Source organism: Phaethon lepturus, unplaced genomic scaffold (assembly GCF_000687285.1).
Source record: "Phaethon lepturus isolate BGI_N335 unplaced genomic scaffold, ASM68728v1 Scaffold17732, whole genome shotgun sequence".
Lineage (NCBI taxonomy): Eukaryota > Metazoa > Chordata > Aves > Phaethontiformes > Phaethontidae > Phaethon > Phaethon lepturus.
In genome coordinates, this window is record NW_010522792.1 from 12,017 (window position 1) to 37,640 (window position 25,624).

The window sequence follows — 25,624 nt, forward strand, 5'->3', positions numbered from 1 at the left end:
ACTTTTAGTAGACTGAAACCTCCTGTAATGTTCCGAAATATTTCCAGTTCTTAGAGTGAACCACTAGATGACTGCCAATGACAGAGTCTCATAAAGTTTTGAAAAGCAGACTTTATTTAATAGGCACATCATTGCTTTAATAGCACTGGGCTGCACAGCTCATTTCACCATTTGTAAATGATTTTGTTTGATTACATTGCATTTCCTCAGTGTCAGTAGGATTCAAGTAAAAAAAGTTACTGCTTTTACTTCTCTATCATTTCTCAAGATGGAAAAAAAAACCAACAGTACAACAACTAGCGCACAGGAGCATAAATACAGAGAGAACTGCCTGCGATCCAGTAGAAGCCAAGACAAACTCTAATTTGAGCACTGAACAGTTAAAGCTGCAAGACGACCACACTACATTTGCTCAGATGGGATCTTGCATTATGCAGGTTAGAGATGAACGTTGCCCACTAATACAACAAGGGACTGGCTTTCTTATACTGAGAAACAAAGACTGTCCAACACAGACAAGAATGAGGGTCTCAAAACAGCTCACATGTAATTCACTTCCTTTGTAATTTCTGATTATAAAAGTTGTATTCCCTCAGCTGTAAAAGTTAAAGGCTTAAAAGAAAACTACTGCTTACAGAACTCTAAACCTGCTTTTCCCCCTATATTACAACTCTTCGTGATAAAAGAAAACCATTCTGGATTATTTTTGTAATTAAGCAGTTTACTTTGTTGATATATTTCTTCCCTGAAAAACTGCATTTTAATACTTTGTTTTAATTCCACCAGTAGAAGCATACAAAATCAGAAATCATTGGAGGAAAATAATATTGCTCTACAAAAGAACAATTTTATGATGTTTTATGAACATCATAAAAGAAGCACATATGGCATTGAAACCTTTTGAAAATGAAGAAATATTTTGTGAGTTTCAACCTTCTCAGGTCTTACATTCTATTTTCTGAGTGGATATTTCCAAAGTTAATATCTTGCAGGTTTTTTTAATATTTTTTCTAGCACTGTATAGGACAGACAACCTAAAACCAACAATGCAGAAATCTAGTGCGCTGCACACTTTAATATACACTAGTTACTTTAGTTACTAGCACTTTACACTGACGGTACCTACGGTATTTGTAAAACTCGTTTTTAAATCAGCTTGTCAAAGCTTTTGAGAAGCAATCTGGGCAATAAGATGGGTATTTTTAGTGTCTACCATAAGTACGGCCAATTAAAGAATCAGAGGTCGCTCTCTCCATACAGTGCTGATGAGAAAGAGGTGTAATCCAGAGCCCCAGGAACAGAACCTGGGCCGGTGTATGGAGGCATCCTCTTGATGCAGTATTGAGCCTGCTCAGGAGGCAACTCTCGACGTAACTCATCTGCCAGGATATAAGGCTGGGAGGGGAAAAAGGATTGACAAATTCAGTATATATTCTTCAAAGACACAAAATATGTTTATTTTCTGCAGCTGTGACTAATAAACTCAGACATCCTGCTTATTTTCCTGAGACCAAATATTTCCCTCGGTAAATTCCATCCCTAATGATGAGTTGACGGGGACAGTCCTACCAACAAACGGATTAGGTCAAAATCTAGTCTCAGGATATGTGACTTGTGTTATGTTTTCTACTGAGCACTGTGCAGCCATGGGTAGACTGCTACTGATGCAGCTCATCCATGGACAGGCAGTCCGTATCTCTGAAGTGCACTACTGCCCCTTCCAAAGTGACAGGGAAGACACATTTGCAGTTAGATCCTGTTAGTTTCAGGGTCCTAATATATCTATAATGAGAGACGCATTATTGCTTTTAATGCTTTGCATTTGTGATAAGAAGGATACCCTCTGTTAACAGACTTGACATTATTTAAAATAGCAATGTAATAAAAACTATTTTTTCCCGAGACCTTGGCTTTCACCTTCCACATGAATACCTACTGAGAACATGTCTGGAATTCAAAATGTGGTCCAGAGTAACTGAGATCACAAAATCAATACAAACAGCCAGAATCAGAAAATCAATAGTGCAAGCTTGGGCAAATAGACCTGTACTGCCGTGATCTCTCCTTTCTCCATAGCACAGGATTGGTTTCCTGGCAGCACTGTTTATGGCCCTAACTCCTCCAGAAGCTCTTGTGTTGCCATTATCCTCCCTTTCATCTTCATACACCACTCACTCGCCAGTGGATCTAGCTGTGAGGAGGAAAGTGTGCCAAATTCAGGAGCTCCCTCCACGTACCCAGTAACTAGAGGAAGAGTCCTCCTCCTAGGATAGCAGTACACCACATTGCATCGCCCTGTTGAATAAGCTGTCATGTTACAACATGGGTCACAATTAGGTACAGTCTTGTGCAATTGACCCAGGCTGTATTTCAGAGAGCCAAACTCTGCATCGAAACATCCAGACAACAGCATGAAAGGCAGAATGAGTTCCACTCTAATCAGGGCTGTTGTGTGGAAATAAGCTGATGCACAATACATCCATTATACAGACAAACTGTCTAAGTCTTCTCCCAAGATGTCTAATTTTATGTTGGGTCTTTATGGTATGAGGGTATACAAACCAAGCCTTGAATTCTGCACCCATTTCAGCTGAGAGTCTTGGTTCCAAACAAGAAGAAAAGGCAAGTGCTTTCTCCAAAGTCTGACAAACTGAAAACAAAGCTTCACTATTGCTAAAAGGCTTGTATAAGACCTTCAGCAAAGAAGGACTAAATAGGAGCGCTATTGAACCCTTACAGCAAGCAAGAACTATGACTGACCTTATCTGAAGCCAGGATTCTGAAGGAAGCTATCACTTGCTCAGCCGTGTCTGTGTCTGCTGTTTCTCTGGTCATGAAGTCAATGAATGACTGGAAAGTGACAGTTCCTTGCCCATTGGGGTCAACCAGAGACATGATTCGGGCAAACTCAGCTTCACCCTTTCACAGAATCCAAAACAAAAAAAATGGTCACTGTAATATCAATCACCAACAGCCCATCCCTCTTTTGTAAAAAGGACTCGGTGGTTTTGAAAAATGTATTCTTTGTCCTAAATACCTAGTATGTACCTTTCGATTAACTTTCTGCAACTTCTCCCCCCTCCCACACTCCCTCAGTGCCTGTTTAACTTGTCTTAACACTTCATTTTCCACTCCATCCTAAAATGACTGCAGTTTAGGTACCACACAGGGAGGTGAAACAATAGCCCAAGCAGCAGTGCACTTGCAGACCCATTGAACTAAGAAGTAAGGGAAACAATTCTGAAAATTTCATGCCAAATACAGGACAGTTCAACTAAGGGTAATTCTTTTTTCCACTAAGAAGGGTGAATTTGGAGGGAAAGTTTTAGAATAAATAAGTGAAGGAAAGCAAATGCAACCCCCAAAGCCAGTTTATGAGAATTAAACAGCATCAAACTCATTCTTCCTCATGCAGATAAAAAAGAAAGAAAAAAAAATTAATTCATTTTATAACTGTTAATTACAACTTTTAAAGTTTCCTTGATACAAAGAGCAATCCAGCAGACCATAGAATATGGTTTTCAAGTGTCTAGTTTTACTTTTAACTTCCTCTTTATCCATTTGAAAACAGAGAAAAAGCAAAGAAACAAGAAACTAGTATCTCTAGTGTAAATTATATTATTAGTATTCTGTCAATTTAAATAAGCTTTAGCGTTGCTGTGGTTAATGTTATAAGCTTTAAGCAGAATCAGTTGCCATTGTTTCTTAAAATTCATACCAAATCATAACCCATTGAAATTAAGCAAGCTCTGAAATCATCGTGGTCCATCAATCCATTCTTCCTCTATTGACCCAAACAACACAAGGAATACAGAAGGGAAGGTTTGAAGAATCCAAGGTAATTTCCAGAGAGATGATGAGTTTAGAACATTGGCATATTGGATCCAGTGTATGAACAGCATTCATTGATATTGCCCAAGCAGGTCACCAGAATCATCATCAGTTTTAAAGGAGGAAGAAGTAACTAACATATTACACACAGGAAACAGATATTTTCACCACAAAAAGTAACATCAGGAAAGGTCAGGGGAGAGATAAGGGAGAAAAGGAGGTGAATGAGACAAGAAAACAGAGAACACAACCAGAGAAGACAAAGAGAAGGGTAAGGAGAAAAGTTTGTTACTAAACTAGTCAAACTCAGGGATGCTCAAGCTGCCTCCCTTATATGAAATGTCTCTGAAAGGTTCTGCATGGGGTGCTGTAGTGACAAAAAGTACAGTTAAAAACAGTCCGACTATTTCAAATACTCCACTCCATGGCTAAGGTAGGTACACCATGAGAGCTGTCTGCTGACATATATGGGAAATAAGTACAGGGATTCTCCCCTGACTGCAGGCTATCAAGACCTGGCCTACAGCAGAGCGATGCACATACAGGCTTAAAGGATGAGACTTGCAAGACTTAGAAGGAGGTCAGTGGAAGACCTTATATAAAAGGAGGTTGCTCATGTTTCAGGCAGTAACATTATCTGTGGCACTACTGACTCAAAGCTGAGTAAACATTAAATGGCATGATAGTAAGAAGGTAACTAAATGTTTCCTCTGTGTTGTGATCTAATGTAGCAGTTTGGACAGAATTGTGTCATCCTAAATCGGGAGAAAGCAGTAAAGAGCTTGTATTGAGTCTCAGGAAAGGAAAATTGGCAAAAGACTGAGTGCAAGAAGCATAGGAGCTCCCCATAGCTATCTAGTAGAATCCAAATAAAACCCCTCAAACCAAGTAAAAGAAACAACCTGAAAAATATTTGGAAAATACCTAGAAAAATATGGCTCCAAGTGATGCTGACAGTCCATCTAATCCAGCTGCACTCCCAGAGGCAAGATCTTTTCAAAGCATTATAACCAATACATTGGCATTTAAACCCACAATCTCTTTGGCTATTATTATATTGGCCTGTCTGCAAACAGAACAATATCAGTTTCCTCTACCTGCAGGTCATTTCCAACCTGTCCTAGACTGATGAGGCAGGCTTTAAATTCATCAGAGTGTAGATTGTCAGATTCATCCTAGCATCCCATCACAGGCCATGCATTTGGGAAGGTAAAGGGAAAGAAAGAAAAATCACAATCAGGTTAGTGGGTTAGTAAAGAACGCTCTGCTCTTGTATTAATAACTGTGTTTTTACAGAAGTTCATGGAAACATAATGGCAACATATTGCAATGAGTTACCTAAAAAGTCTACAATTTTTGTGGTTTCATGTTGTAGGTTTTTTCTTAGTGGAAGAGGGTCCTTACTTCAAATACAGAGTTAAAACTGTGCTTCCTCTACAGGTGCTTTTTTAACATTTTTGCTGATGAGGCAGTTTTTATTCCACTGAACTGCCATTTGCTTCCTTCATTTTCTGTTGTCATACAGTGTATGTGAGATGCAGTAAAATGATGACTGGACCTGGGCAAAGCATTTTTTCCCCACTTAATTGCTGTTGCTTCACTCTTGATCTAATAACATTACTTAACAACTGGATATGCATATCTTAAAAGAGAGTAGAAATACAAAAAAATTATTTCTTGTCTAGATCCAAAATAAATTTATAACTGACATAACTGATTTTCAGTTATCTGTCATCTTTAATAACCTATACAGTGAGCTTTTGCTTTGAAAACTGACTTTAAAAAAGCCCCATTGAATTCCAGGTTAAATGGCTCCTAATAACACCACATCAAACTGGATCATTGTTTTGAACCAGTATTTTTTCCCTTTTGGATGTCAAGAATTTCACACTATCTTCTTAAAATCAGATTGGCTCGTCTTTTTCTTCCTGTTCATACAAAATGTGTCCTATCAGAGTTGTACTTCAGATTGAGTTAACATGAATACAATTACAGAGATGTTATAAGATAAAAAATTATTACCTTTATTGATTTTACAGACTGACAGTTTGGAGGAGATTCAGGGTTTTCTGAATATTACATATTTGCCTGCTAGATGAATAATGTTTTTTAAAACCTCTATATAGTTATGCATAACTAAAATTATAGGAGTTTTAACAAATGCACTGGGTTTATTTAATAAACTAATGGGATAAAGTGGTGTTTTGTTAAGTTCATAATGCCATGAATTTTTGACATATCATGCTGTTATTATATTGACTGCCTCTGCATTAACCTCCACCAGCTCCATAAAGGGAAGATGAGAAAAGTAACAGTGGGAAGTCATTGCCGAGACATAAAGCAAAGCTGTATATCTGGAGCAGCATTTAGTTAAAAGCCATAATCACAAGGAAGTTTTTTTCCTTTACTATTTCCATTTTATAAGATAATTCTTGCTATAAAGCATTCAAAATGTTTTATTTTATCACTCCAAAAATGATAATCTAGGCTGGCTTGAATCTCTTAAAAGTCATCCTGGAGATAGGCTATGGCAGGTTACACCAGGAGTGAAGTCAGCTCATTTTACCGTATTTCTAAAGCCAAAGATATGACTGTGTGACTGCAAACAAAATTATATAAAAACAGGAGCTAAGAGCCAAATCCTGTCCCTTGTCCTCCTCTACCACGTGTCCTTCACTACTTGACTACACCAGAGAGGTGGGTGGTCAGTATGTGCCTGGGCTCCCTAACCAGGCACACATGGCAGCAGTAGTTGTGCAACAGGTAGCAGAGGGCAGATGGGAATGAGAGAGGCCAGCACATCTACCAAGAAACCATTTTCTTTAGGAGTGGAGCACAATGGTTGTGCTGGAGCTCACAACCGTCATCTGGTTAAGTGGGACGCCCCGGTGAGGGCCCAAGTAGTTGTTTCACAGGCTACAGCAGGTTCTCACATTCTCATAGTGATTTTTTTTAATCTGCATCGTATATGGCCTATAAAGGCATCTTTGCTGTTGCAGTGTATCAGAGTTTCATGGCATACAATGGTATTTTGCAATTAATGTATAGCTCAAACCCATGCAAGGGCTTTCTTATTGAGAAATGGTTCTTTGTATTTATTTTTATTGTTTGCAGACCAATGTTAAGCATTGAAATTAGTTTTTTAAAGCATATAAATAACTTTGCCTTGTTCATCTTTTCCTGCCAGTACAAAGTAAAACACTGAAATCCCCCTCCATGTTTCATTATTAGTCCCCAGAAATCTTTTTCTTCCCCTTTGTGATTTATATGTGGCTTTATAAAACAAGTGAGCTTCTGAGACAAAGTAATCCATTCTTAAATATGTCCTTCAGTTTCCTGAATGCTAATTGACCTGCATAAGCCTGATCATGTGGTTCCTTTAATAGGGAGCTGTTCTTTTTATGTTAGTAAAATATAGGGTGGCATGATGCTATTGTTCTGCGTGCAGAGCTTCTACTTAAAATCTGTAGTTTGCACAAAAATCAATAGTAGAATATGTTAACAGCCATTAGGATATTACATGCAGAGCAGCTGCAGATATTTTATCACATACTTCGCACTCTTACTTAGAATTTACTAAATATACTGAATCTGAAAAAGGAATCCGTGCATAAAAAGACTTCAAAACCAGTGACTGACAACATATCTGTGTTGGCGTCCCGATTTGTCTGCATACCATAATTCAGCTATGCACCATTTCAAACACTTCTAAACTGCTTCTGTGATTCAGACATTGTGTCCTGCTTTCTCTTTTCTTTCTCTATGCAGTCACATTAAGGAAGGACACATTCCATTGTTGCTAAAGATTTATATTTATACCTACAACTAGACTAGGCCTTCAGGCACAGCCTCCAGTAAGGAGTAGTGGGTAAGGAGCAGCATCTTCTGGAACTTCTCTGGGGTACCAGCGTGTGTACATGCCTGGGGGGCTGCCCCCTTGCCCCAGGGGAGACAGCCTATTTACCACTTGCCTTTAATAAGGATGACTTGTAACGCTTTCTGTGCTAGCACATCTCTGCTGGTGCGTGCACTGAAGGAAACACAACTCTTCCTGCCCTTGTAATTTCTATATGCACGGTGCCCACAGTGCAGTTTGAGAATCAGGGGCAAGTACACACACACAGAGAAATACCCCTTGTAAAATACAGGATAGTTTTCTTTCGAATATTCAAAATGTAGAAGCCATTTAAAACAATTCACCCAATAATTTAGCTCTTTCAAAGGACTAACAACTGCAGAATTAAGCCCCATAATGGGTTATGAACTGTAAGATTTTTATTTTTTATATATTCTTCCTGGGGAGGAAGATAGGGGTTCCTTTCTCAGATTTATAAGCTAAGGAAGTTGTTTCTAGACGTGCTTTATAAAAAGTTGTTAGGTTTATGTGTACCAAAGTACATTCTTTAAAATGGGGAAGGGTGCTACTCTGCATGTTAGTACTCTGCTGACATCCTCAACACACACTAAGAGACAAATATTAAGATATGTCTTAAATTGGAGAAATGCCACAGAAGTCAGAGCTATAGCATGCATAAATGATACAGTTGTGCCTACGTATTTAAAGCCTACTCGTCAGGGACAGTATTAATTTTGGGGATTTTTCTGATTATTCATCACTGTGAACAGCAGTGCAATTTTCTTTCAGTGTATTTTTTAAACTATCTCAGGCATTCAGAAATGATGCTAAGCACAACAAAATTATTACATATGCTGCTAATTCTGCCTAACATGGAGAAGCCAGTATTTTTCATGTTAGTGCTTACGTTTAGATGATCCAGTTTCATCTTCATTTCTATTTAAGATAATCAAGACCATAAAAGAATCCATTACTGCCTTCTCTATCTAAATTCCAAGTTTAGAGTCTTCATTATTTTGTATACCCTGAAGTAGCTGTGAAGCACCCTGGGTTTCCTTTATTCACCAACACTAAATATTTGAGTGTGCAAGGACATAGGAAGGATATAAAAATGAAAAACAAGCCTGCCTCTCTCAAACATGTTTGTTCAATGTCTCCTTCTAGCCTGTGTAAATTGAGTTGCATTTGCCCATTAAATTACAGTGTAATTCAATCAGGATAAGCTTCTCTTTTATCAGTGTTTCTACTATTTGTCCCCTTGCAGAAAGCCTGGCTTGACGGCTGAGTGGTTGTAGATCTTACCTTCTTCCTTTCTTTAACTTGCATTATGCTACTAAGAACAGAATGGTTGCACTGTGTCAGTGCAAAAGTCCTCCTAGACCAATTTCCCATGGCTGATGCTAAGGGAAGGAGTATACTAAAGGGGGCATATGCAAAATGGTCCTTCCCTTAATGTGATCCTTCCAGGGCTCTTTTTTAAGGCCTTTGGATTATATCTGTCATGGGGGAAAGGAAGGTCTGCAGCTAAACTTGCAGTCCAGGCCCAGGTTGTTGAGGCCATAGAAAGTCATGCTTCTGACCCAGCCGCTCAGGCTTCCTGCAACAGAAACAAGGGCAGAAGGGACACCGCCTGAAGCCATGACTCTTTATAGGCTGAAGAAAGGAGACAGCCAGGGATAGCCAAGGATCTAGGAGTTGGGAAGCAGTTCTGTCTCGCACATTATTGTCATAGCCCATCTCCAACCTGCCTGCAGCTGTGTGACACAAGTGCCCTCTTCCAGGGCACACAACCTTTCCTAAGCCCTTGCTCTGTTGTATCCTTTGGTATCTCACTGTCTTACTGTATCTGCAAAGCCTAAAAATCCATAACAACAGGGCTGGTTGGTGTAGGATTTAGCTTCTCCCTTCAAGACCTGAGGCACCAAGAGATGCTCTTAATACCTCCTCAATCACTGAACCAGCCTTGCCACGAGCGTGGCAGAGAACTCATCTACGAACTACAAAGACACAGGGAGGCCAGAAATGGCCATCTAGTGTAAGCTATGCTAGGATTCAGTCACCTTGCTTCCTTATCTTTAGGGAGCTGTCAAATCTTTGTGCAAAGTCCCTGGTTTCCCTTAAAAGGATCTCTCAAATACTGGCGTGTAATTTATCCAGGCCTGGTACTCTGCCCGCTTTTAATAGTTCTAATTGCTCAGTTATCTGCTCCAGTGCATTGGGAAAGCCATTTAGTATGCTTCTCCTTCCACCATAAATTTCCAGGAAATTTATCTCTGCTTCTGTGATGTTATCTTCTGCTTCCTTAGGACATGTAAAAAGGAAATATGCTGCACTAGAATCACATTAAGATTTTCCATAAAATTTGTTACTGGTTCCTGTGTAGCTAACCTTTCCTATGCTTGTGTGTTTCTTCAGAAGGCGGAGGTTTGGCAATTTTGCTTTTCTTTCTAACCAGTTAAGGATATTCTAAAGAATATTTAACAAATATGACCACCAGCATCCAGTGCATATCAAGTATAAGTCCAGGTATGGGTAAACATTTTGAGTTTAGCTGGACAAACAGGATGTCAGTGAAAAAAAACTGGCATTTTGCTATAGCCTGAAATGATTTGAAGGAGCCGACTCACATGGTAAAAGAGTGTAAGTCAGGGGTTAAGTACTGCCTGCTAACTACAGGAATCTGTACTGGGAAAAAGACAACAGCCTGGTGCTGCATTATGGTAATATTTTTTCAGTATTTGAAATGTGAACTTGGTTTTGAAGGTGCGTCCATGTGAGCACAGAGCCAGCAGAGCTAACTCGAGTACAGATTGTGCTCCAACTGCGAATGTCACATCCCTGTCTGTTAATAGCTATCTTTTTAACCCTCTATCCCTGAACACTGCATAACTCACAGAAGGAATGAGTTAAGTTTCTTCACAGTAGTGTTTTCATTCCTACTTTTTTATTCATCCATGATTAAGTAACTGAAAAAACCAGCCTCTTATTTCCCACATACAGCCAGAAAAATAAAGTATTTTCTTTGACAGCTATCAGTGCCCCAACTATATTCCCTACAAATCTATTTCTAGGGGGATAAGTTGTAATTCAAAGAAAAAAAAAAAACCTGTAATCCGTATCACAGCTAAATTTAATGAGATGGAAGCCACTGGCAAGTACGTAGAACACACTGCACTGCCTTAAAACAAAGGGGCACGTTATTTTCCAAAACACACAGGTTTATCCAGTTCTGCCTGTTATTTGAACAAATACTGAAACATATTAGCAGGACTATAATTTTGCATTACATTCAAAGAGTAAAAATTAATCTTTAATGCATCTGTACAATGCTATGATTTCATAAGGCTGTAAATTCTTTGTTAATATATCTTTTTTGCTGTTTTAAAAAAAGCCCATTGCTACTGTATTTGCAGTTTTTTAAAAGGCTTACATTTGGAATGAAAAGACACTTGCTTTTGGCAACAATAAATATTGCTAGTTGAGAAAAAGCAGGAGTACTGTACCCTGTCAAAATGATTGAATGATGCTCTGAAGTCATTCATTTGTTCCTGGGTGATACCCTTGGCATCTCTTGTGAGGATCTGAGTCTCAACCTCATTGATAGTTCGAGCAATGGTGGTAAGTAGGAGCTCCCACCCAACACGGATGTGCTATGAGAGAGAAAATACTGATTTATTGAAGAATCAATTATACTCTTCTAAGAGTATAAAAAGTACAGTAAGCAAAAAATCAGCTCTAAATATTTATGTGATACCTTTTTCATTCCACTAACACTATATCACGACCAAGGATCACTAAAAATAAAAACGGCCTTCAGAAAAATATGGAACTGGTTTCTAAATGGGTACTGTACTACAAGTAAAAATAAGTGAAAATAAAACAAGTCTTATGAGATTATCAGAAAGTCTACCAAATTCCCTCCTCTGTTGCAGTGTCTTCAGATCAGGGAAGGTATTTATATGGCAGAAGAGGGCAGAACAAACTAACAGGTACAACAAGGAGTAAATGGTTACCTCCATAGTATAGTTGGTGTGCTTGTTGTCAAACACCAGGGCTTCTTGTATAAGCTGATGATCTCCTTCCAGTTTGTCAATGTTGTGTTTATAATTAATGATATTGTGCTCATATTGCTTCAGCTGATTCATCTGGTCCTCCAAAGGCCCTGTCATTTCAATAGAGCTGCGGGCAATTTCCTGACAAAAGAAAAAAAGACACGCCCCACACCCCACAAAATTTAAGCCTCGGATTTGCTAATTTGACCAGTGTTCACATAAATATGTAGTATTTTCATACCAAGAAGCAACAGCAATAAAACCTTCATACAGGGGAGACAAGAAATTTTACTGTAGAAAACATATTTCAAAAGAAATGTGGCACATTTATTTCTGGAATTAGTATTGAGATCCCAGTGATCCTGGTGTCTTTCCTTTACAGAAAGCAGAAGCTAAATAGTAATTTTTTAGTGACTGATTTTTCAAAGCTACATCTCCTGGTCACCATCAAGATACCACTTGTACAAGCTTCCACAGTTTTAAAAATCATCTTAACTAAATACTTCAGGATCAAACAGCTGGTGAACTATCATGGAGATTGACGTTGTTGTGTATATAAAGCAGAGATTAAAAATTATAAACCACTTTGTCAGCTTCTGCATGAGGGTCTGACACTCACCTCCATCTTGGTCTGGATCCATGGCCCAATGACATTGGCCTGAGCAGCAAACTGGCGACGCAGGCGCTCATTGGCATGCTGGCGGGCTAGTTCCTCCTGCAAGGATTGATCCCTCTGGGGCACCAGCTGCTTCACCTGTTACAGTGGGAAAGCACTAAGTGGGAGTAGGTACAACTGAATAGTTTAAAAACAGATGAAACAAGTAAGTTTACAGTTACTAATTTTTATTACTGATCTGAAGGCTGTATAAGAAGGACAAGACAGAAACATGATCACTATTTTATTTACCAATTCTGTTGCTAACATAAGAAATTGTTAACATGGTCTTGGGCAGCCTGATCAGAGACACTGATACGGAGAGAGAAGAAATTCTCACTTCTGGCTGGATTCAAGTTCAAGACAATTACTTAACTTCAACTGCTGTTAGAGCAGTTACTTTGGTTTTTTTTTGAAACAAGATGATTTTTCAATCTCTAAGTAACTGTTCTAAGTAGAGTTGGTGCAACACATTTTATTTGAGTACAGCCACTATGATAGGATAACATGAGGTACATTCTGTCCGTCATGTATGTCTGAAGGTCTCTAATACACTGCAAATGGTTTTTTTTGGCTTACCCTTCCGGTTTGCCCTGCGAGATTTAGGCCTTCTTGCTTGGTTTTTATAACCCATTGAGGGTGTGTTCTTGTCTGTGTAAGTTCATGTATTTGGTAAATTCATACATTCTACACAATCATTTACCTTCAGCATATTATCTGTCTTGGTTGCTAATGAAATAAAGTTTACGTGATTGCTCTAGGAACCTCTCTTTAATCCCTCCCCAGTAATTGCCAATTTCAATCTAATTGGACAGAACATTAAATGCCAAAGATGCTAATTTTTTACAACACTTGTGAAAAGCAACATCTGGGCAGAAGAGGCACATGAACTACTGTTTATACTGAGAGAAAGAATACAGTCTTTTTCTGTTCTCTTGATGGCACCCCCTGGCCCATCTGCTGGCCAGCCACCAGCTCTGCACTAGCCCCAACACATCTTATCTTGCCCCACCAAAAAGCACATAGGCAATATTGGGTGATGGGAGCAAGGAATATTGCGAAGCGAGCCTAGCAAACATAACGGAGAGCATAAGATACTGCAGAAAGTTCATTCTGGCATCTGATGATCTAGAATAATTTACAGATTTATTGTAAAGTTCTATGAATATTCACAGTATTCCTAAACTAGAATACTATGTTACAATGTCCTTGATGTATTTAGCATACATTACCTTTTCCCACTTGCTACGAATCTCTTCCACAGTAACAGTGCTGTAAGGATTGCTTGCGCTTATTCTCATGCTGTAACTCTGAATAACTTTTTCAACTTCATTCTGGATTGACAGTATGGCCTGTCTTTCACCATCTGCCTCTGGCAAAGTAGCTTTAAATTGATCATGTGCAGAGATTAAACTCTAAAATCAGAAACAGAGAGAGAAAGCATGAAAACTTCAACATTTCTTCCAACATCTGGAAGACTTGCTGTAAATAAGCACCGCTCCTCTCTCAGCCTCTCAAACACCCTGTCTACATATATCTGTAGATACAGGAAATAATACATGTAGATACATTCATGAACAGCTCTCATTGACTTTATCAGGATCATCGCTTCTTCCATGATCTCTGGAATATGCTTTCATACCAGTGAAGAACCCTATTTATAATAGAGCAGGCATTGCCTATCACAAAGAAAATGTCAAGACAGATACATGTTTTTTTTTCTTTACACGTGTTCTACTCTCCAAGAAGAAAAATCTTCCTTTCTTGTTTTCCCTATGACTGTAAGCCAAAAAACAGACAACCGTTTACCTGAATTTCCTCTATGCTATGAACAATAAACATGTCCTGTAGGTCTTCCATAGCACCTTCCATCCAGTTGTTGAAAGGAGCAGCTCTTTTGGCAAACTCCAGGTGAAGCTGATCAATTGTTTCGAGCAATTTCTCTGTTCTCTGTACAGGTTGGAAAAGGTACATTCCTCTGTTACTAGGGCAAGACCTAACTCCACACACACACCCCCATGCACAAAGTCATGCCTCATCTTTTCAGAAGCAGTTGATTGTATTGTTGACTGATTTCACAACCTGCTTTAAGTATTCTCACTTAAGGCAACAGGACTAATTGCAGTAAAGATACTCTCATACCCAGCATGTTAAAAGGGGTGTATGCCTTAGAAGGACAACTGGTGAAATTAAAATATCAGTAGTGAAAAAGTAAGTCTTTTTGTTATTGTGATCTACCTGCAAATCAATTAAAATCTGCTAATATTGCTTTAGTAATTTCTTGTAAGTATAAAAAGGAGGAGTTAGACATCTGTTTTCCACCTTGGCATACATGCATGTGACTTCCTCTTTTCTTAAAGAACAGGGGTTTGGAAAGTATCTCAGTGCTTTGGAAAATTAACCTCATGCTGCCCATTATCCTGTACGTCACCCGATTATGCTCAGACAAGTATGAAAAGGTAAGCGCCTAATGGCTTTTGTTATCCTTGCTGGACATCAAATTCCCAGAGCAGTGCTATAAATCGCGTGCCATTTGTTGCTGCTTTAGAACTGACCTTGGCAGCTAAGTACTATCAAGTCTGCTCTGAGAAATTCAATCTGTTTACAAATGAAACCACACCAAAATGAAATGGAAAAGTGAGGAAAGGGTTTACTGCTGTTTGGATGTCAAAGTGGATGCTCAGTGGCACTGTTTCCAGATCTGAAACAAATGGTTCATTCCCTGCTCCCTGCCTCAGCTAAGCTGCTGATCACTGTTACCTCCAGTGCCTCTCTCCTTTTCTGAGTAAGTGTTCCCAGGCTGTCCCATTGGTCACATATCTTTTGGCATCTATCATTGACACTTGCAGCATCATGGTAGTCCAGTTCACTAAGAAAGAGAGAAGACAAAAATGTGTGTGACTTTTTGAAAGACAGACGCAGTTGCATTGTTCACACTCTTCCACTGGCCCTCAGTAATTCTTCCCCTTTTTTGCAATATTTCTCCTCCAGGTAAGCAAGTGTTGCAGTATAGATATGTGTGATCTAGACATTCAGCATTTCAAGAAGCAGCTGCACAGCACAGGAACAGGATCAACCTCCTCTGTTGTGAGAAAAACAAGTATCCATCTGTGACCTCCAGGTATTAAAGACAATTAAGGGATCTAACCATCTTTGTCTCAGCTACTCCTGTGGCACACGCAATTTGATCTCCTGAAGACCAATATGCTTCAGTCTGGGGCTTTATCAAGTTTCTGAAGATTGGTACAGTTTTAAATTAATTGGCCTGAAATACATGTTTTATTTTAAATAATCCAATGATCCTTTCCAGCCTCATATGCTCTGAAATTATTTAACTGAGAAACAAACCTCAGGCTGCATTTAAAGCATAATCTCTCTCTCTCACAGGCCTGACCATACTAACAGGGGCTGCCCAGATCTAGGGCACAAAGAAAAAATTTCATCTTCCTCTCCAGGAACTCCTCATAGAGCTACACCCTAGAACTGGCTGGTTCAGCAAACAGGGATCTCCAGACTCACGTATGCCACCAGCATCAATCAGTGCACTCACAAAGGATGTAGCAGTTAGCATTGCTTTTTCACCTGCTTCATAGGCTTAGATTATCCTGGCAAAAGCAATTTCCTATTCTGCCTAAGACTGGAATAACTTTTTAAGGCTCTGTCCTGAGATTCTGCACTGAGTTTGCCTCAAATTGAATTTTTGATCTCAGTGGCAGATAATCCCTTTGGTTCTGCTGCAGCCATCATGACCATAATAAAATACATATGTTTGGCACTTTGGAAGCTCACTTTCATTGGTGTATCATCATCCACTGAATTTAGCTCTTGGCTGCTCCTTGAGGACACTTTGCCCATTACGTTGCAGAGACTGTGATTATGTGACAGCATGGTAATATGAAGCTAAGATTTACTTTAAGGCTAGAACAAGACATTAAATGCAGATAGAATTTGTGCCTTTCTTTTGAGCATTCTTCTCTAGGCAACTGGCAAGAGGAATGTACAGATCACTCTGCCAGTAACTTCAAGAATCCCAGAGGACAAAATGAGAACAGAGGTAGTTTTCCTCTGTGAAGCTACACAGTTGGCCAGGGGCAATGTTCATGCTTTCTCCTCTAAGCTCAGTCAGAGCAATCTGGTTCAGGGCAAAGGCAAAGTTGAGAAGTATGTGAACCATTCTGTTTAAAAGAGGCTTCAGATGTGCTGCAAGCAATTGACTGTTGAAAGTGAAGACTGGTGAAACAAGTAAAAATAAAATGGCATAGAAATTTTAAAAAATAACAAAACCAACTCAAAATTGTGGAAGTAGAACCCTTACATATAAGAAGAAAGATGCCAGCAAGTCATACTATACAAGTGCTCCTTAACTCGAAAACTTGCTTCCTCCTTTGGAGCAAGCCTTTTTCTTAGCCTTCAAGGGACGCAGCAAAAGCCATCTATCTGTTAAGAAATTCTAGGTCAGAAGTATGGAGTTTTGGATGAAACAGGCTGAGATATATTTTGCTGCTGTGAGTTTTTGGCTGGAAGTTGGGTTTTTTCATTACAACATATTGAGATTATTAGATGATGTTTCTGTGTGAGCTATGAGATCACTAAGTGGAAGCGATGTGAAGATTTGTATTCTGGTCTCTTTTCGCCTACCAAATCTAATATATCAGAATATGGACAGGGTATTTTTCCAGATACTCCAGGTCACATCCCTGAGAGTACTGCAAATTTTATTTTTGCTTCAATGGATCACTTATCTCCTTTTGTTGATTAGTATGAGGGCAGGTGTCCTTCTGTGAAAGTGAGGGACTGATTGTACCAGCTCTGGTCAAAGTCCTGGAAGGTAACGTGCAACGTTCCTCTACCAGCTCTGACAGGGAGGTTCAGTCACTCCCCATTAAGTTCTCTGCTATCCTATTTCTTCCAGGGATATGTGCTGTGGACAAATAGGTAGGAGAATAATAGTATCAAAACAGCTTTTAAAAAGGGCATCCATGGGTCAAAAATCATAAGTTAGGTTACCAAGCAGCATTAAGCAGTGTACCTCCACTGCCTTTCTGGGCCTGCTGCAGTTTCCTTCAAATAAGTGTATTATATGTGTCAAAGAACATTTTTCTGGTCAAAGCAGGAGCCAAGGAAGAAATAACAACTCATAGGAGATTGGTTACTTGGAAATAAAACTCAGGTTTACATTCCTTGTCCTATTAATTTTTGTCTCTCTCTCAACACTGAAGCTGTGAAGAGACTAGATTTCACATTTTGTGAAAAGAAGTTTTGCTTATCATGCATACAAAAAGTACTGCTGCACATGTGTTACAGAGCTTCTAAGAGAACAGTCATTTCTACTCATTTGGTTATTTGAAATCTATAGCCTTTGGAATTTATAAAAATCATTAAGCTATTCCTATTGATCTTACAAGTAATTCAATTTTATCTGTAAAGAATTAAAAATTTATTCAAATTTTGTCCTGATCCAGGGAAGCACTTAAGTATGAGCTCACTTTAGGAACACTGATAGTGTCACAAAAATAAACTGCTGAGCAACATGCTTTAGCACCGCTTCAGAACCTGGCTCATGTTAATCATGCACGTAAGCACAATTTGAGCCGAGGTTCCCAGAAGCAAAAAGACTCTCCAAATCAGTGTTACAAATAGTGCTCTTCGTGGCTGAAAATAAGTTGCTATACTAGAAGTGATGGATATACAAGAAACTATATTCCAAAAATTTTATCTTGATTGAAAACATTGAAATGACGGTACTAGATCATAAATGAATATAGCATTTCATAGTACAGCTCACTCAAGTTCTATTTAGCATTTGCTATGTCATAAATGGCAAATCCCATTTTAGAAATGCCTGACTTTTTCCAGCTTTGTATACAGTTCTATCCAAGCCTTGTCATGCCTCATTGCCAAGGAATATCTAAGTCTGTTGAGGCTGGAACACAACAATCTTCTAGAAGCATCGTGGCTGGAATCACCTGCTTGCATACACACACGAATCCACACGAACAACACCAACCAACAAGCTTGTAGCAACTTTAACCTTAAGCACAGAGTGGACTGAGCTGCTGCAGCAGAAAATACCAGAACAGATAGGAAACTGTAACTGGTAGAGTTCAAGGTCACACAGCAATTGCTCTCCTTTGAAATAGCAATATTAGGCAGCCAAGAGATTGACCAAAACAAAACATGGAGGTGTACTGACTTGGAATTTAGACACAGATGATGATGATGATTCCTGTAAGGGCCTGATCCAGTGACCAAAAAAACCCAAGAAAAATACTCACATTGACTTCAATAGGCTTTGTATCTGGTGCCAATGCACATTTCTTAGCATTCAGACACCAGTCAATCCTTCTTTATAAATATGAATGGAGAAAGAAATTAGCATTTTCCTCCATAATTTTGTTGTGTGAGGAATTATGTATAAATAATTAAACCCAATATTTAAATACAAACTGCCCATTTGCTTGCAGCTAATAATAAATCTTGACCTTTATGATCTTTCATTCAGTATTCTCCAAGGGCATTAAGCCTAACTGAGCTACTGGGTCTCAGTGAAAAATCAGGCACTGATAGCCCCATTGTATGGAGAAGCAGAGAAGTCAAAGTAGAGCATCTCTAAAAGCAATAGGTTTTCAGCACCTTTGCAGTCCAGGCCACAAATAACTTGTTTAACTTCACACAGCAAATTACTGAAACAACTGAGAAGAGACAATCCTAAAATAGACAGGATACAACATTCACTTGGCTTCACCAGAGGTAAAGGACACAGGGTTCAAAACGTTGGTAAGCAGATGCTGTGCTATGTATGCTACATTCCCAAAGTTTCTCATCACTTGTAAAGCTGAAGCTGAATTAACAATGATTAGGTGTTTCTGAAACTTGCTTCAGTATGAAGAGGAACAAATAACTCCACAACAGAGACCAAGGCATGCCAAAAGGTCTTTCATAAGCTCACATACTCAGTGAAATCTCCATTCTCTGTGTTTTTCAGACTACTTTCACACTAACTAAAAACCAAAACTTACTTTGCCCACCGTGCTTTACTTTTCCTCCTTTAAACAATCTTGAAAAATAGGATTTTTCTTCTAAATCCATTTGAATTATATAATTACTCTAAGTGCTGCTGCTGTCAGGTGTGAACTACATTTTTAGACAACTCTCTGATTTTTAAATTCTTAATGAATGTGGAGCTGTTTATGAGTCACAGTCCTTCACAAAGTAAAAAGAGGGCATGTTTTTAACACTTGATTATTGAGTAGTAACTGTTTTGCCTATTCAAGAAGGTAAGAAACTGAAACTTGGAGAGCTGAAGCCAAGGGCAGGATCTGAGAATTTTCATCTTGGCTCCTGTTTTGACCACTACCGCACATTTATTCCTGTTGGCTTTACAGACTTATACCGCGGGTGAGCAATGAATTTATGTGCCAAATTGCTAAGATCGGGAGTAGCGCCACTGATTTACAGTACAAAACCTCTGCAATTAGCTGCATAAGATTATAAAATCAAATGTGCTTAGCTTGGTGTACACACCAAGATGACTTTACCAGAATAGGGACTTCAGTATGTAACACTACAGTCCTGTCAATGTGGGCAGAGCTTTGCTGACAAAACTGTGCTTCACACAGGTGAATTAACAACCTTCCCACAAACAAAAGCAAGCTCCACCAATAAAGACAGAGTTTCCAACATAACTGTATCAACACTCGACTTCTGCTGCTACAAGGGTGTCAGTCAGGGGCCTTGGCTTTTCACATCCCTGACCTATGTAGCTTATGTCAACAATACAGATGTAGCTGAAATGTGTTGTAGAATTGTTCTCAGCTTTGGTTGGGTTTTCTCTGGGCATAGTATACTGAGTGAGCAAGTGTTCCTGTGGCTAAATTGAAGGAACTGTGGGTGAAAACTACTGCTCTCCTATAGGAGAGCTTGTGTGCTTGATTGCTTGTGTGACCCTGAGCAAGTTGTTTAGTTTCTGTATGCCCCATTGCCCTTTCTGTAAAATGGAGACAATGGCACTTCCAAATATAACACGAAGAGATTGTGAAAATAAGTATACTGGAGACAATTAAATCTTCAGAAAAAGTGTATTACTCACTACTATAGAGATAATTTAGGAATGTGAAGCCTTTTGAAAGGACCAATATACTCGTGGGAAAATACTTTATTTTAAAGTGAAGATGCTTGATGTGTAATTTGTGTAAGTGAAACTATTTTCTAAGTTAAACAACTCATAGTCAGTACCTCTCAGCAGACCATATGAACTGAGAAATAATCACATCCAGGATTCCCACCAACACACAATGGATTCATCAGGAGAGCCAATGCTAAAAGATTACTGTTAAGTCAATTTTAAAATGTTTGTTTTCAAATAATTTTGGCCAGTTGAATATCTATATTTGGTTGGGGGTAAGGGGGAGATGAGGGAAAGGTCTCAGTGACCAGCTCAGATAATGTACTTATGAAGCTATCTCTGGAATTCTTACGTTGGTACCTATGACACTATCAAGTTCATTGGAAAGAGTTTATCGCAAAGTTAAATGTCAGCAGCTGCAAGCCTTTAAATGGAACATACTTCAGCTCCTGGGCAATGGCAGCGATCTGTTCCACCCTGTCCTGGTGAGCAGCCAAATCGCTCTCAAAAGCTTCATGTTTCCTTAACATGGCGCGGACTTCTGTCAGAGAAGCAGATTCATAATCCTTCTGAAGTAAGATCTGCTCTTTGCCTGAAAGAGGAAATTAAATTATTAGTAATTTTTTATTTATTGGCTAGAACAATTGTGAATTTAGTCAACTTTTTAAACTGAGGCATGGTGAAAATGAGGTGAAGTCCCACCACCACTGAAATCAGTAGCAAATTGTCAGCACAACAGTGTTAATTAGAAATATATACTTTTAAAGATGTCTCAGTAATTCCTTGACTTTTGCATAGGCTGTTTATACTGGTCTAAAATAGGAAGTATTAAATTGCTTGAGAAACTGGCATTAAAATTGTATATTGGCAAAAACTGGGTCTCTAAACTATTGTGATAAGTCTTTTGTAGAGCAGACATACGAAAGCAGAAATCACACTGCTATGCGCAGCTTCACTCTTACTAATGAGCTGTTATTCTTTTTCATATTCTGCCTTCAATTCATTATTCATTTCCGCACTTCCAAAAAAAAAAAAAAATTGAGATGTGTGGCTGCCTTTTGTATCAAACACTGAATTTTAAGTAGAAAATGTTATTTACAAAAGGCTAGAGATGCAAAGAGGACATCAGAAACTGAAATATTACTCTTCAGTAGCTCCTGTGTTGGACAACTGAATCTATACAGACAGTCCCTACAACTGCAGCATGACACATGGCATTACACAGCTCCCTGAATTCTAGAGCCAGAAGGGGCTATTGTTTCATTTGCTATGTACCAGCTTATGTGAAGTTTTCCCTGCCTAACAGCCATAACATGTCACCATGAGTAGTTTATGCTCAAAAAATAGGCTCTCAGGGCTGATAAACACTGTAGTTTCCCTTCTAGTGTCTGCTTGGCAGCCATTTACAGCCTTGTATGCTTCCAGCAACTGTGTTATGGGATGGACTCTGGTTTACTTTCACAGTGTGAAAAGATTCTAGCTGGAAATGTTAAAAATGTTAAAAGCCATCTCTGCTCACCATATGCCCACTGTTCATGAGTGGAAGCCTTCTGCCTGAATTTCTCAGCCAAGTGTTCAAGTCTTTCCAGTCTCCGTATTTCATTCAGCAGCCACTCTTCATAGCCTTTCTCAGCTTGTTCAAGTCTCTGCCAAGCGCCGGCAATATCCTATGAAGACAATACATGGGAAAGGGAGATGAAACTATAATCTTTTATCAAAATTCGCAGATTTCCAATTCATTCACAATTTTGCTCCAAAAAGAGAAGTTTTTATGTCCAGTTTTTGTAAAATGACAGAATCATAGAAAACGTTGTCAGTCAGCTCAGGAAGTCTTGTAGTCCAGTCATCTGCTCCTAATAGCATGCCCTATTCAGGTGGGTTCATGAAAGGAACCCCTATACAAATGGCTTCCAAGCATAGCTATACACTCAGTGTCTTCACAATATATTGCTTTTACCTTCCATTTTACAATGTGCATGTTCTGTTAGGACATACCTATCTTACTAAAAGTGCTTTGTTCTTGGAAGTTGACAATAGCAAAATTATTAGTGTATAGAGTCCTTGGTGTGTATTTTATCTGGAATACAGACTCATTTCACTTTCTGTGGTGCACAAAGTTTTGTGAGCTTCCTCGGAAACTCAAAGGCATGAGTAGGAAACTGAAGTGACAGGCCCCTTATTTTCTACGTATGGGGAGTGGACAATGGCCCTTTTCAGATAGTGCCATCATTTGTGTAGCAGATCTGAGCAACCAAAACAAAATGATAGAACAGAGTACAGAAACAGGTTTGCTATATTCCACAGGAAATATTTTGACCCACAGTCAACTCACAAGACTTATCAGTAGATAAGAATTCTTGATACTGACTATTCTTATCTTCACAGACATAAGAAAAAACAAAATTTTATTTTAAGAAGTAGAAAAAAGAATAAATATATATTGAGCAATGTCTGTTTCTGTAAGTCTGATGACCAAAACGTCAGTGAAACCACGGTGAGTTTTGCTTAAATAAACAATACTTGTCTTCACTGATAAAGAAGGACTGATAACTCTCCCAAAGCAAGCTCTGTATTGTCTCACGTCTCAAGACAATTTGCCCTTGCAGAAAGCCTTCAAAGAGGCAGGAGCATGCTTAAGAGAAAGCAAGATTCTAGAATGAAAGGGAATGTGTAAAAAGAGTGGTTTGATATTGACAAAGTGCAACAAACTGAAGTTTCTGAGGACTATTTAAAATGGCATTTCAATTCTTCACATTGAAATTTTTGTGAGAGTGTTGATAAAACAGAGAACAGAACATTGATGCCTCCTTTACTTACTGAAACCATTTTTCCCTCTGATGGCATGAAAGCTGGCCGATTACTGATTCTCAGTTTTGTCTGCAGGGTGTTGAAATTGATCTCCAGTTGACATTTCTCTTGGACTTTGGGAGGTTTGTGTTTGCGGCGGTAGTCCCGGAAGTCCTCTAATTTCTTCTGCATAGCCTGCATTGTTTTTTCTGGGGTCCTGTTTTCCAGCCAAGGAATTGTCCGGCGAATCCATTCTAAAAGCTTTCAAGCCAACACAAACAATTGAAATAAAGGCAATGGAAAAGCAACCAAAAAAGATCATATTGAATGCACAAATCCTAATCGCATTTGCTTCATTTTAATATTATTGACTTCACTTGATATCAGTGCCTTAATGGCAAGGAAGCACAAGATTTTCAAAGCTGAACAACACTTTTTTTACTACTTTTCCCAAATATTCTAGGTATTTCTAGAAATACCCTGATTTTCAGAAAGATGAACATACATGTAAGGTGTCTCTAGCTAATTACTCAAAACCTGAGGTACCGAAAATCACTTGTTGCTTTCAGAAGCATTGGTCTTGATGTTTCAAGGAGTCATAGTTATGACATCAGGACTGACACCAGTCAAGTGACTCAGGTCATATAAAAATCTTCATTCAAAAGTCCGTTAGTGCCAATGTAGCACTACTGTCTTTGTGTCTATGATCCCAGTATGTTTTTGCAGGTTATGTATTAAAGACAAGGGAGCCTCACTTGTGCACTACACATCTGTAGTCCTGACTCAGCAAATTTGCCATTTACCAAGAAAGGACAATGTGCTCCCTTCTTCATTCATTTGCTGCCTGTGTTCACAGGTGCATTGTGAATACCCTGAGAGACCCTGTCCAGGTGTGCTTTGCAGTACACAAAGACAATGAGCTTGCTTGGAGTGACAGGATCCTGTATGTTCCACATGTGGATGGCTATCTTTGGAGATTACTGAGACAGCAAGCCTGGTCTTGGGGCAGACAGATGACAGTCCTCAAAACACCCTTTTTGGCACATTAATGTGACTGAGTGACTTACTGGAGGTCACATAGGAAGTGGCAAAAGAGTCACCTGAACCTTGATGTTTTGGGCAACTGAGCTTTGTACCCTACCACTGTGAGATTTACCCTTACAGTATCTTCACTTTGCTATCTTGCAGACAGTGCATGAATCTTTCAGCTTTCAGTATTTCATGAATGTAATTAACACCACATTACAAATACAGCTGTCTTTACCTCACTTGCTAGTCTCTCATACTCTTCCATCAACCTCTCATTTTCCTGATTCACAGCAAGCACCTTACAGATTCGGTTAGCTGCAGTCTCAGCCTGTAAAACACAGCAAATAAACAAGATGTATTCATAAACACATTCTGAGAAAGGTACAGACTTGGAGAAAAATAGAGAATGTGACTGCTGCAAATAAAAATCACATCGTTTTATAGTTGTTGATTTGTGCTCCTACGTTACTTAGATATATATTTACCCTTCTGCAGTCACAGATTGCAATGGCCTGAGTAAGGCACAGATCAGCACAGAAGTCACTTTATTGTACAGTGAAGGCATATATACGGGGGAAATTTCACACTGCCATTATAGTTGTTTAATAAATCTTCTATTTTCAAAGATGACTTAGGCCATTCTTAAAGTTATCCTATTAGGTTAATTTTTTTAAATCTCAACAAAAAAGGATTTGATTTGTAAGCCACACTGACAAGACATCCCATGTGATTCAGGAGTCTCAGACCACTTTATATCTGCAGATCACATGTATGTATACCCTTGAGAATATACGCAGCTCAACCACTGACAGAAAGTCTTTTCATGCCTCCTGCCAAATTTATTTGTGAAGGCACTGTGCAGCTCTGCCATATTTAAAATTTACATTAATAGTTTGACATAACAGATCTATACTTTCATACAACTGTGAGTCTGGAGTATATCTAATCAAATAAATATCTGTGTAGACTCCTGTGTTACAGAGAATGTGGAATCTCCCTTTTGCAAGAACAGCAAACCCTCCGTACCCAGAAGCAAGAGGGCACAACAGCATAGCTGTGCTAGTGTAGGGGGCCCAGCAGACAGGAAGGGATATTAAATCCGGAGGATGAAGGAAAAATATCAACTACATTAAAGGTTCTTTTTTCACATAAGTTGGCTTATATCCATTTGTAGGCTAAAAATGTATGAAGCAGAACAGTGGGAAATGCCACCTTTGTAAGTGGGAATCCCATCTTGTATGATAGATCTGCTGCTGATGTTCTTGCCTTTTATACTGGTACTTTGATCC

General features: G+C 38.9%; 1 protein-coding gene across 5 annotated transcripts in view; it reads right to left on the reverse strand.

The window, feature by feature from the left end:
* Window positions 1–924: 924 nt before the first annotated feature.
* Window positions 925–25,624, reverse strand: part of LOC104614887 (alpha-actinin-2) — a 67,018-nt gene continuing 42,318 nt past the window's right edge. For 2 of the 5 annotated variants that reach the window (XM_010281934.1, XM_010281935.1), the window contains exons 9-21: window positions 24,571–24,663; window positions 23,337–23,567; window positions 22,039–22,186; window positions 20,961–21,111; window positions 15,155–15,263; window positions 14,204–14,344; window positions 13,627–13,809; window positions 12,359–12,493; window positions 11,701–11,880; window positions 11,191–11,337; window positions 3,719–3,784; window positions 2,761–2,919; window positions 925–1,395 (exon numbers count right to left, since the gene is read on the reverse strand). In XM_010281934.1, the coding sequence (XP_010280236.1) occupies window positions 1,237–1,395; window positions 2,761–2,919; window positions 3,719–3,784; window positions 11,191–11,337; window positions 11,701–11,880; window positions 12,359–12,493; window positions 13,627–13,809; window positions 14,204–14,344; window positions 15,155–15,263; window positions 20,961–21,111; window positions 22,039–22,186; window positions 23,337–23,567; window positions 24,571–24,663 (1,902 nt within the window). In that variant the 3' untranslated portion in view covers window positions 925–1,236. Of the gene's footprint in view, window positions 1,396–2,760; window positions 2,920–3,718; window positions 3,785–4,928; window positions 5,007–11,190; window positions 11,338–11,700; window positions 11,881–12,358; window positions 12,494–13,626; window positions 13,810–14,203; window positions 14,345–15,154; window positions 15,264–20,960; window positions 21,112–22,038; window positions 22,187–23,336; window positions 23,568–24,570; window positions 24,664–25,624 lie in introns of all 5 variants that reach the window. The other 3 variants (XM_010281937.1, XM_010281936.1, XM_010281933.1) reach the window with 2 other exon arrangements.